This window comes from Salmo salar, chromosome 25 (assembly GCF_965601325.2).
Source record: "Salmo salar chromosome 25, fSalSal1, whole genome shotgun sequence".
NCBI lineage: Eukaryota > Metazoa > Chordata > Actinopteri > Salmoniformes > Salmonidae > Salmo > Salmo salar.
In genome coordinates, this window is record NC_138315.1 from 19,025,451 (window position 1) to 19,037,806 (window position 12,356).

At 42.2% G+C, this 12,356-nt stretch overlaps 1 protein-coding gene across 1 annotated transcript in view; it reads left to right on the top strand.

Annotated features, from left to right (window-relative positions):
• Positions 1-11,914, top strand: part of arhgap15 (Rho GTPase activating protein 15) — a 51,036-nt gene extending 39,122 nt beyond the window's left edge. The window contains exons 12-13 of the mRNA XM_014173506.3: positions 628-733; positions 11,246-11,914. Of these exons, the coding sequence (XP_014028981.1) occupies positions 628-733; positions 11,246-11,429 (290 nt within the window). The 3' untranslated portion in view covers positions 11,430-11,914. The remainder of the gene's footprint in view (positions 1-627; positions 734-11,245) is intronic.
• The last annotated feature ends 442 nt before the right edge of the window (positions 11,915-12,356 follow it).

The following is a 12,356-nucleotide window of genomic DNA, read 5'->3' on the forward strand; positions in this document are numbered from 1 at the left end:
ATCCCTGGACTGGTTGTATTGACGTCCTCGCCTGGCCTGGCCCCTATGAGGACTAAATCATCGAGGATTTTCTCCCTGGGATAATCTAACTCATCTGACCATAGTGTTAGGTTTCTATTTGGTTTGATTACAATCAAATAAAGTCTAATTGGAAGACATGCACATTGTTTGAGAGATTTCATTGGTGTATTCCTCTTACCCATTACAGAACAGTGTACTGCAGGCATGTGTATCGGGAGAGGAGGTCCGGTCTTAAGTGTTACCCATCAGCTAGCACAACATGATGGATGCTACCAATTTCTAAGGGTCATAGGTCAGACACAATGTCGCCAAACAGTTTGCCATCTATATAAGGCATTATGGGTAAGGGCCCATCTGACTCCCCTTTGGAGACTAGGACGTTCCCTTGGGATGGCTAATTGGTCAGCCAAGTGTTGTGTTACAGTAACAGAAAGGCTCTAATGGTTTCCAGTAATAACAATAATGATCATCCATTAAAAAAACTAAGTAAAGTCTCACTTACTCTTGAATTGAATGTGAATAATCAGACAAAAATCTACATTTGGATAATCAATCTTTATAGTGTTGCCACTTAACGATATTCCTCCAAATCTTCCTTCTGAACAGAGACGAAGGCTGGCAAGCAGAAGGTGCAGGCGATAAAGAAGCTAGTACTTCAGCTCCCTAAACCCAACCAGGACACCATGAGAGTACTCTTCAGACACCTGCAGAAGTAAGTTCACAGCCTGTTAATGTCATTGGAGCACCGCCAGAACATGTTGTATTCAATGTCCAGAATTCGGATGCATTGTAGAATGCAGTAGGCGAATGCTACAGTACTACAGTAGTAGTACTACTAACTCATAAATAGTATTTTTTCTATTAGCCCAGTGTTTTTAAAAAGTAGAGTGACAACAGAGGGTCAAACGTACAGTAAAGGGTGACTCAGAGGTCACACTAAAACATCAAGCTCTGTAGAAAGTTACGTATGACCCTCCAATCCCCCTTCCCCCCACCCGACCATGGCATCCCGGCCCCATGTGTGCAGGACAGGGGGAAATGACCTCAGTGCTGCCTGCGTGTGCAAGTTGCCTGGCCCCGGTCCACTCTGGCTGTCCTGGACAGGCTAAAGGGGCCATATGGCTAAACCCATGTCCCAGGAGAGGTGTTCTATCCATCTTACCCTTCTCCATATTTACCACCCCACACAGGAGGCCAAATGACTCATTTTAGATTGATGAGCCCCTCCCTAACTGGAACATACCCCTTGGCTACAGCAGAGGACGTGTGTGTGTTTGTCTGTTTGCTTTCGAATGCCAGGTCCCTCAATAAGTCCAAATCCCCCATTCATATCCCCATGCAGAATTGCCGGCAGAGATAACCCCAAAACATCTCTCTTTATCTCTCTCTTTCTTTCTCTCTCTCTTTCTGCCACCCTCCTCTGGCTCTTTCTTTTTCTCTCCTTTCGCTCTATCTTCCTATCTCTACCTCTCGTTCCCCCTCTCTCTCTTTCAGCAATGACACACCTAGTTCAAGGAATGGTTACAGCGGCATTTCTATCCTATTTCTCAGTCCTTCTCAGCTCTTCTTTGCAGCTCCTTTATGCAGCTTTGCATAATAGAATATGTTGAATAATATCCTCATAAAAACTATCAATGGACTGAGTGAAGTAATGTTACTGACACATTGTTTTGCTCACACGGTTTCATTGCGAGGGGATTGTGGGGACAGAGTAAATCCCAGGCAGTGCCTCCAAGTCTGCCCCCACCACAAAATGACTTCTCCCTGCCCTCTCACCATGCAAATAATCAAGCCAGAACGTCTCATGTGACAGAATGGCAGGAGAACGGGCCCCTAGGGACCAGATCCAGGACTTTGGCTACCACACCCTTACCTATTGATGTGGTTTAGCTCTAATTCACTTATTTCTCTCTCGCTCTTTCTCGCTCTCTGTCTCGCTCCATACCGCGTTCACTTCCAGTTCCACTCTTTATTTCTCATAGGCTAGATGCGTTTGCCTAATCTAAATTTCACACCAGACCACAGTAAATTGGGATCATGTGTGATTTTTTTTATTTATTATTTGCCTTTTTTCCTCCAAAGAGAAGAGCATAGCAGCATTGGAGGGCACACAGGCACAGTGTATAAAACATTCTCAGAGATTGCCAGAGAGCAAAAAGAGGGGGAACACTGAAGAAATCTTATAAAGACAATTAGAGGTAAAGAATGAGAGTACGAAGTTTACGCTGACAAACGCTTATCAGTGGTGCATGTTGCCTTATCGAGGATATCAAATGAGATTACAGAGTGTGTGAATGTGTGTCCCTGCCTCCCATATTAAACAACTTTTATTCCAGAAGGAAGAGTGGTTTATGATCCCAGGCTTCACTGAGCGGTTTTATTTCGGTCCTGGCTGGGTTGGCTGTGCCTTCAGTAATGTAGGAGTCTATGAAGTTTTCTGACTGCTTTGTTGTGGCTTCATTCTCTGCCTGTGTGGAACCAGTGTTCCTTTTCCCCCAATCCATAGGGTCTGGCTTCAATATCGAGCTGTGTACTTGCATTGTGATGATGTGGTCAAGGAAACCAGATTCTCTGAAGTGTACCTTCACTTAGCCATTCTATTTATTCTCCTTTTTGTAAGTGTTTTTGTCACTGCTGTTCATGGTACCATTTACCACAAGGGCTTTAAAAATAAATCCATGGGCTTTCAATTCCCGCTGACCTTACTACAGAGTGGAAAACAAACCTCTATAGGTGTGATAGGTAGCCATAGCCGAGGCTAGGAGAGGAATCAAAATCAATGGGTGCTGCTGAACCAGAATGGATGACATAGGTCTGTCTAGGACAGCTGTTATGATTGGCTCTCAACTGCCATGATACAATGCAGTGTTGTTTAACCATAGTGCACCAAGAAGATGTTTGCTTCTTGGAAACTTTTCAACACTTCAACTCAAATGTTTGGTCCCATGGGGTATTTTTAGTTCAGATCAAATGGGGCGCTGTCTGTTCACTTTACGAGACTGACACTTATAGTTTCAACCTTCGAGCTTTAGAGCACCCCCCCATCCCCTCTCCTCCTCACCCCACCTCCTCCGGCTCCCTGCCCCTTCCTCTCTCTCTTCCCATCCCCACCTCAATTTATTATCTGTCCCATGATCCTGAAGGAGTCAGTGATCCTGACCCAATTAGGAGGAGCCTTCCAGGCGAGGAGGAGGGAAGGAGGGGAGGAGGAGGAGGAGGTGGAGAAGAAGGAGGGGACCCCATCATGGTCCAGCTCTCATTTTCTGTCATGCCCCGCCTGGAGAAACTAGATGCTAATTAATTACCATTGGCATCTTGGGCCGTGCACGTCAGCTCATGTAGGAGACATCAATGATTCGTCAGATCAAATCACGAGTCCCCTCTGGTCAGCTCTCTGGGTAGGGTAGGATGGACATTGCTGATATGAGCTGTGTATGCCACCATGGCTTTTTGGAAACACTGTGCCAGGGTGTTGGTGACTAGTCATTACTTGCAAGTTTGGGTGTTAAGTATTTGAAGTGTGATTTTGTTTCCTGTAAGTATAGCTAGTGTTAGAGGTTGTAGCCGTTGTAGTCAGAGGAAGAGGAGATGAGGAATAGCTAGTCTACACTAAGTTATACAAGTCTCCATTGTGCCGAGGCAGAATGATCCTGAGAACTGAGTAAGGTGATGTATTCCTTCTGTGAATATACAGTGGAATTACTTTAATAATGAATAATAATAATATACAGTGGAATTACTTTAATAATTGAGTCGCCTTATTTGAAATCATTAGTGAACCATTAGGCATGGTAATCCAGACCCTTAGATCATCGCAGTGTTCTAATTAAGTTAAAACGCTGATGGTCAGACAGGCAGAGAACAGTGATATACTGTACACAGGCACAGGGCTGAGGTTAATTGCAGACATAAATAGGAAATTATAGCGTGTACACATTTTAATCAGGTTTCACTCCAAGACACACTCCTAAACACTTAGTCACATGGACATACATGCATGCAAAGACACAGACCTACAGTAATGGCAAATGCATGGATAGAAACTCTATTCATCAGGTGAGTACAACTGTATTTAGAAAGTCAAAAATAAAATAAAAAGCACTTGCACATCATATTGTCCACCTCAAGTACGTGCGTTCAGTAAACTTTGTTTTCCCAGTCATCCCCTAAAATATATATTTTACCAGACTCTTACAGCACATGCATGCGGTGACAGTAAATCTCTAATTCTGCTTTGCTAGCACCGATAAATAGGTGGCAGTGAATTTCACTTCCTGCAATTACACTCCCACCTGTGAACGTAAGTGCTCTCGTCTGGAATCAATTATGGCACTCTTTTAACAATATAGTTCCTTCCAAGACACCAGTGTTCTGTGCCTTACTAGCATTATGGCACAGGGAGACACTGTTCAGTACTAGCTACATTGGTATTGCTAAAGCTAGCACTATTGCATTATTACTATACATAAATTACCACAGTACATTGATACAGATTCGCTCTGACACTGTAGCATGATAGCATATTTTATGGAAAATATTATTTTTTGGCTTAAAGTGAGATGAGGATAATTATTCATAATGATTATGTCAGGTTGGATCATCATCATGCCTTTCTCTTAGTAATGAGCTTGAGAAATATGCATGGCATGAACACGCCGGGTCGATATTATAATGACATGTGGCAGAGCAAGATGTTGACCATCCCACATGATTAACGATTTAGAGGCATATTTCCATTGGTGAGAGATACAGCCTGATCGTGACCTTTCCAGACACGTGTTTTATTGACATATACTGTAGCACTGAAATCAACTGTTTAGACGGACTATCCCTAATATGAGTGTCAGTCCATCTTAGATGTCTATCCTGATTGAGCTCTTGCATACCTGTATATCTGCCTTAACATCAGCTAGACGTTAAGGAGGGCCTGTTGTCCGGGCCTCTGGCAGTCTCTATGGGGGTGCCACAGGGTTCAATTCTTGGGCTGACTCTTTTCTCTGTATACATCAATGATGTCGCTCTTGCTGCTGGTGAGTCTCTGATCCACCTCTACGCAGACGACACCATTCTGTATACTTCTGGCCCTTCTTTGGACACTGTGTTAACTACCCTCCAGACGAGCTTCAATGCCATACAACTCTCCTTCCGTGGCCTCCAACTGCTCTTAAATACAAGTAAAACTAAATGCATGCTCTTCAACCGATCGCTGCCTGCACCTGCCCGCCCGTCCAGCATCACTACTCTGGACGGTTCTGACTTAGAATATGTGGACAACTACAAATACCTAGGTGTCTGGTTAGACTGTAAACTCTCCTTCCAGACTCACATCAAACATCTCCAATCCAAAGTTAAATAAAAAATTGGCTTCCTATTTTGCAACAAAGCACCTTTCACTCATGCCGCCAAACATACCCTGGTAAAACTGACCATCCTACCGATCCTCGACTTCGGCGATGTCATTTACAAAATAGCCTCCAATACCCTACTCAATAAATTGGATGCAGTCTATCACAGTGCCATCCGTTTTGTCACCAAAGCCCCATATACTACCCACCACTGCAACCTGTACGCTCTCGTTGGCTGGCCCTTGCTTCATACTCGTCGCCAAACCCACTGGCTCCAGGTCATCTACAAGACCCTGCTAGGTAAAGTTCCCCCTTATCTCAGCTCGCTGGTCACCATAAGAGCACCCTCCTGTAGCATGCGCTCCAGCAGGTATATCTCTCTGGTCACCCCCAAAGCCAATTCCTCCTTCGGCCGCCTCTCCTTCCAGTTCTCTGCTGCCAATGACTGGAACGAACTACAAAAATCTCTAAAACTGGAAACACTTATCTCCCTCACTAGCTTTAAGCACCAGCTGTCAGAGCAGCTTACTGCACCTGTACATAGCCCATCTATAATTTAGCCCAAACAACAACCTCTTCCCCTACTGTATTTATTTATTTATTTTGCTCCTTTGCACCCCATTATTTCTATTTCTACTTTGCACTTTCTTCCACTGCAAATCTACTATTCCAGTGTTTTACTTGCTATGTTGTATTTACTTCGCCACCATGGCCTTTTTTGCCTTTACCTCCCTTAATTCACCTCATTTGCTCACTTTGTATATAGACTTATTTTTCTACTGTATTATTGACTGTATGTTTGTTTTACTCCATGTGTAACTCTGTGTTGTTGTATGTGTCAAACTGCTTTGCTTTATCTTGGCCAGGTCGCAATTGTAAATGAGAACTTGTTCTCAACTTGCCTACCTGGTTAAATAAAGGTGAAATAAATAAATAAAATGTTGACTTAACTATTATAGTAGTTGTCACAAAGAATACTAACTCCATACTTTGGGGAAAAAGGTAAAGAAATAAAATTGAACTTTTTTAGTGTGTTTTCTTACTATACATGTGCACTACATTTAGGCAATGGAAAAAATATGCAGACTGTTGTTTTATTTTGCTTTTTGTTTTATGACATGTAAGCCATAGATAACATCACTTAGGGCTTTCCAAAAGACCAGCTTCAGATGCCGCAGCGCTGCAGTGCCTAAGCCTGGCACCCTGACAATACCTTTTGGATGCAATTATCTGCTGAGAGGCCCTGTGTGGATCCGTTTTGGGCACGGAGGGACCCCATCCCACCTCAGAACGCTCCGTCAAGATCCCACTGACAGCTTGGAGATGCGCCCCACACCACAGCCCTTCCATCCCGTTCCAGGCCTCACTCCATAATGGGCCCAGAGGCCTGTGGGCAGCAGCCTCCTCCACAGAGGGAGTAGAGACTGGAGCGGAGTGGGTCCCACTGCTTGGGCCTGCCTGGGTCTTTGTCCCACAGCCAAGCCTCAGCTCAGGAAGAATACTTCTCAAAAAGCCTCCCTGTATCACGTTCTCTGTGCTTTCTCCAGAAAGTACAACCACTGAGTCCTCATATACACCCTGCATAGCATACTGCTCATGTCAAGATAATGGAATATATATCTAATGGATTATGGCTAAGGAAGAAGGCGAGGAAATCTGTACAGTGAAACAAAAGCAGGTCACTGCAGATCGTACAGTAGAGAATATCATCTACAGTTTCCTCACTGCGGCATAGAATCGTACAGCATGTATGTAATGTACAAGAGTTGCATGTGCTTCTTAATTTCCTGCCCCCGTTTTATCCAGTCCCCAAACCTTCTCCAGACCTCCTCTCTACACTGAAACTCCATCCAGATTTATTTAATAACTTTCCCTATTCAGATACATTAGATTCAATAGTAGAGGTCGACCGATTAATCGGAATGGCCGATTAATTAGGGACGATTTCAAGTTTTCATAACAATCGGTAATCGGTATTTTTGGACACCGATTTGCCGATCTTTTTTTTTTTTTTTAAATGTACACCTTTATCTAACTAGGCAAGTCAGTTAAGAACACATTCTTATTTTCAATGACAGCCTAGGAACGGTGGGTTAACTGCCTTGTTCAGGGGCAGAACGACCGATTTTTACCTTGTCAGCTCGGGGATTCAATCTTGCAACCTTACGGTTAACTAGTCCAATGGTCTAACCACCTGCTTTACATTGCCTGTTAAGCGAATGCAGTAAGAAGCCAAGGTAAGTTGCTAGCTAGCATTAAACTTATCTTATAAAAAACAATCAATCAATCAATCATAATCACTAGTTAACTACACATGGTTGATGATATTACTAGTTTATCTAGCCTGTCCTGCGTTGCATATAATCGATGCGGTGCGCATTCGCAAAAAGGACTGTCATTGCTCCAACGTGTACCTAACCATAAACATCAATGTCTTTCTTAAAATCAATACACAAGTATATATTTTTAAACCTGCATATTTAGTTAATATTGCCTGCTAACATGAATTTCTTTTAACTAGGGAAAATGTGTCACCTCTTGCAACAGAGTCAGGGTATATGCAGCAGTTTGGGCCGCCTGGCTCGTTGCGAACTGTGTGAAGACTATTTCTTCCTAACAAAGACAGCCAACTTCGCCAAACGGGGGATGATTTAACCTGTTGGGGCTAGGGGGCAGTATTTGCATGGCCGGATAAAAAACGTACCCGATTTAAACTGGTTACTACTCTTGCCCAGAAACGAGAATATGCATATAATTAGTAGATATGGATAGAAAACACTCTAAAGTTTCTAAAACGGTTTGAATGGTGTCTGAAGATTCCATACAGGAAGTGCCCTGTCTGACAATTTGTTGTCCTTCTGTTGCATCTCTATCGAAAATACAGCATCTGTGCTGTACTGTGACACTTTCTAAGGCTTCCATTGGCTCTATAAATCCGCCAGAAAGTAGAATGGGGTGTCTGCTGTCTCTGGGCAAAGAACAGCAGCAGAGTTTGTGAGTGGTCAGCCTGGGGACAGTGAGACTGAGATGCGCATTCACGAGACTACTCCATTTTTTTCTTCTTTCAGCCTTTGAATGAATACAACGTTGCCCGATTGGAATATTTTTTTCGCTATTTTACGAGAAAAATAGCATAAAAATTGATTTTAAACAGCATTTGACATGCTTCTAAGTACGGTAATGGAATATTTTCAAATGTTTTGTCATGAAATGCGCTCGCGCGTCACCCTTCGGATAGTGACCTGAACGCACGAACAAAACGGAGCTATTTGAATATAACTATAGATTATTTGGAACCAAAACAACATTTGTTGTTGAAGTAGGATTCCTGGGAGTGCATTCTGACGAAGAACAGCAAAGGTAATCCAATTTTTGTAATAGTAATTCTGAGTTTAGGTTGCCCCAAACTTGGTGGGTGTCAAATTAGCTAGCCTGTGATGGCCGAGCTATGTACTCAGAATTTAGCAAAATGTGCTTTCGCCGAAAAGCTATTTTAAAATCTGACATAGCGTTTGCATAAAGGAGTTCTGTATCTATAATTCTTAAAATAATTGTTATGTATTTTGTCAATGTTTATCGTGAGTAATTTAGTAAATTCACCGGAAGTTTTCGGTGGGTATGCTAGTTCTGAACAACACATGCTAATGTAAAAAGATGGTTTTTGATATAAATATGAACTTGATTGAACAAAACATGCATGTATTGTGTAACATAATGTCCTACGAGTGTCATCTGATAAAGATCATCAAAGTTTAGTGCTGCTTTTAGCTGTGGTTTTGGTTTTTGTGACATATATGCTTGCTTTGAAAATGGCTCTGTGATTATTTTTGGCAAAGTACTCTCCTGACATAATCTAATGTTTTGCTTTCGCTGTAAAGCCTTTTTGAAATCGGACAATGTGGTTAGATTAACCTGTTATGGCTAGGGGGCAGTATTTTCAACCACATGTTGTTTTGGTTCAAAATAATACATAGTTATGTTCAAATATCCTCTGTTTTGTCCGTGCGTTCAGGTCCCTATCCGAACGGTGACGCGCGGACGCATGTCGTGACAAAAAAATTCAAAATATTCCATTACCGTACTTCGAAGCATGTCAAACGCTGTTTAAAATCTATTTTTATGCGATTTTTCTCGTAAAATAGTGATAATATTCCGACCGGGAGACGTTGTTTTCGTTCAAAGACTGAAAGAAGAAAATGGTGTCTTCACGTGCACGCGCGCACCCGTGTCATTGTTCTCAGATCGACCACTTTCCAAATGCGCTACTGTTTTTCAGCCAGGGACTGCAGAGTCATCATTCCCCATTCTGGCGCCTTCTGAGAGCCTATGGGAGCCTTAGAAAATGTCACGTTACAGCAGAGATCCTCTGTTTTCGATAAAGAGGCTATAGAAGGCCAAGAAATGGTCAGAGAGGGCACTTCCTGTATAGAATCTTCTCAGGTTTTGGCCTGCCATATGAGTTCTGTTATACTCACAGACACCATTCAAACAGTTTTAGAAACTTTAGGGTGTTTTCTATCCAAATCAAACAATTATATGCATATTCTAGTTTCTGGCCAGGAGTAATAACCAGATTAAATCGGGTACGTTTTTTATCCGGACGTGAAAATACTGCCCCCTACCCAAGAGGGGTTAATGACCTAAGGCTCGTATTTCTGTGTGTTTATTATATTATAATTAAGTCTATGATTTGATAGAGCAGTCTGACTGAGCGGTGGTAGGCAGCAGCACGCTCATAAGCATTCATTCAAACAGCACTTTCGTGCATTTTGCCAGCAGCTCTTCGCAATGCTTCAAGCATTGCGCTGTTTATGACTTCAAGCCTATCAACTCCCAAGATTAGGCTGGTGTAACCGATGTGAAATGGCTAGCTAGTTAGCGTGGTGCGCACTAATAGCGTTTGAAATGTCACTCGCTCTGAGACTTGGAGTAGTTGTTCCTCTTGCTCTGCATGGGTAACGCTGCTTCGAGGGTGGCTGTTGTCGATGTGTTCCTGGTTCGAGCCCAGGTAGGAGCGAGGAGAGGGACGGAAGCTATACTGTTACACTGGCAATACTAAAGTGCCTATAAGAACATCCAATAGTCAAAGGTATATGAAATACAAATCGTATAGAGAGAAATAGTCCTACAATTCCTATAATAACTACAACCTAAAACTTCTTACCTGGGAATATTGAAGACTCATGTTAAAAGGAACCACCAGCTTTCATATGTTCTCATGTTCTGAGCAAGGAACTTAAACGTTAGCTTTCTTACATGGCACATATTGCACTTTTACTTTCTTCTCCAACACTTTGTTTTTGCATTGTTTAAACCAAATTGAACATGTTTCATTATTTATTTAAGGCTCAATTGATTTTATTGATATATTATATTAAGTTAAAATAAGTGTTCATTCAGTATTGTTGTAATTGTCATTATTACAAATAAATAAAAAATCACCCGATTAATCGGTATCGGCGTTGAAAACCATAATCGGTCGACCTCTAGTCAATAGATGTTCCGCAGTTGACTGCCGGTGCTGAATGTGTGGCATGAAGTGAGAGGTTTAGTTGTGGCTGAACCTGGATCTTTGAATACACAAAGCTGGGTGCACAAATTATATACAGAGTTACCAATACTGAAATAAGAGATGTTTTCAACAGGGGCCATTCAAGGGTAAAAATCAGCCTTGCTAACAAATCTACTGAATGTGTGCAGAAATGATCCACCATTTTCCGGTGGCAATGAGATGTCTGTTTTTGTGATGATCATTGATGTTGACTTGAAAAACCTTGTTTCGTGACTCATGAGTTAATATCCCATTGTTTCCATCTCAACCATCTAAATCCAAGCTCTCTCTTATTTTCCCAGATAATTTAACCATTATCTCTCTGCAGGATTCTGACGTGTTCACGGAAAAACCTGATGTCGACACAAGGCATCAGCATCGTGTTTGGCCCGACACTCATGTGGCCTGAGCTGGACTGTGGGAACATGGCGGTCAACATGGTTTATCAGAACCAGATAGTGGAGTTCATCCTCATTGAGAGCCCAGAGATCTTCGGCCTGGAGAAGAAGTGATAAGGACATTTTATCTACAGCAATGGATGGATTCATGAACAGACAAGAGGACCTGTTGTGCCTAAAGCTTGGAGTTAGTTGCTAGTATTACTGTAATATATTATTAATAGTGAGGATTTACACCTTATCTTAAAGTTTTAATAGCATTTATATTTTACTATATCGTTAGTTACACTTCTTGAACCGAGAACCCAAACTGTGATTTCTGAATTGTGCTATAGTGAATGCATACTAGTAAATCGCTTATTTTGTGGTCTGGCTCTTCCATTGCCTTATACTGCATAGCTACAGTATCATGAAAGAAGTATTGACAAAAGTAATGATACTATGTTAAGTTATCTGTGTGTGCCAGTGTGATGCATTCAAATCTGTCTTTATTCAAGTCTGTGAATGAGCATCATCCTCAAGTGTGTCTGAGACAGGCTCTATGCAAATGGGACTGTCTCAGACACACTTGGAAATTAAAAATAATCCTTTGAATACGAGCACTGAGGGTTTTTTTTTCTTCATATGCATTGTATGAAACCACAAGCACATTGGAAAAAGTCTCCCTTCCTCCTCCAATTGCAAATGTCTGTTTTAGGGGTTAAACAAACATATACAATGATGGAACATGAACACTGGGTGATCAGAGGAACCTACCTACACACAGAAAGTGTGTGTGTGTGTGTGTGTGTGTGTGTGTGTGTGTGTGTGTGTGTGTGTGTGTGTGTGTGTGTGTGTGTGTGTGTGTGTGTGTGTGTGTGTGTGTGTGTGTGTGTGTGTGTGTGTGTGTGTGTGTGTGAGAGAGAGAGAGAGAGTGTGTGAGAGAGAGAGAGTGTGTGAGAGTGAGTGAGTGAGACAACCCGGATGAGATGATTACTTTTAATAATTTTCTCTGACGAACGACCACTCATCGAAATATAACTAATGGAGCTGTCCCCGAAA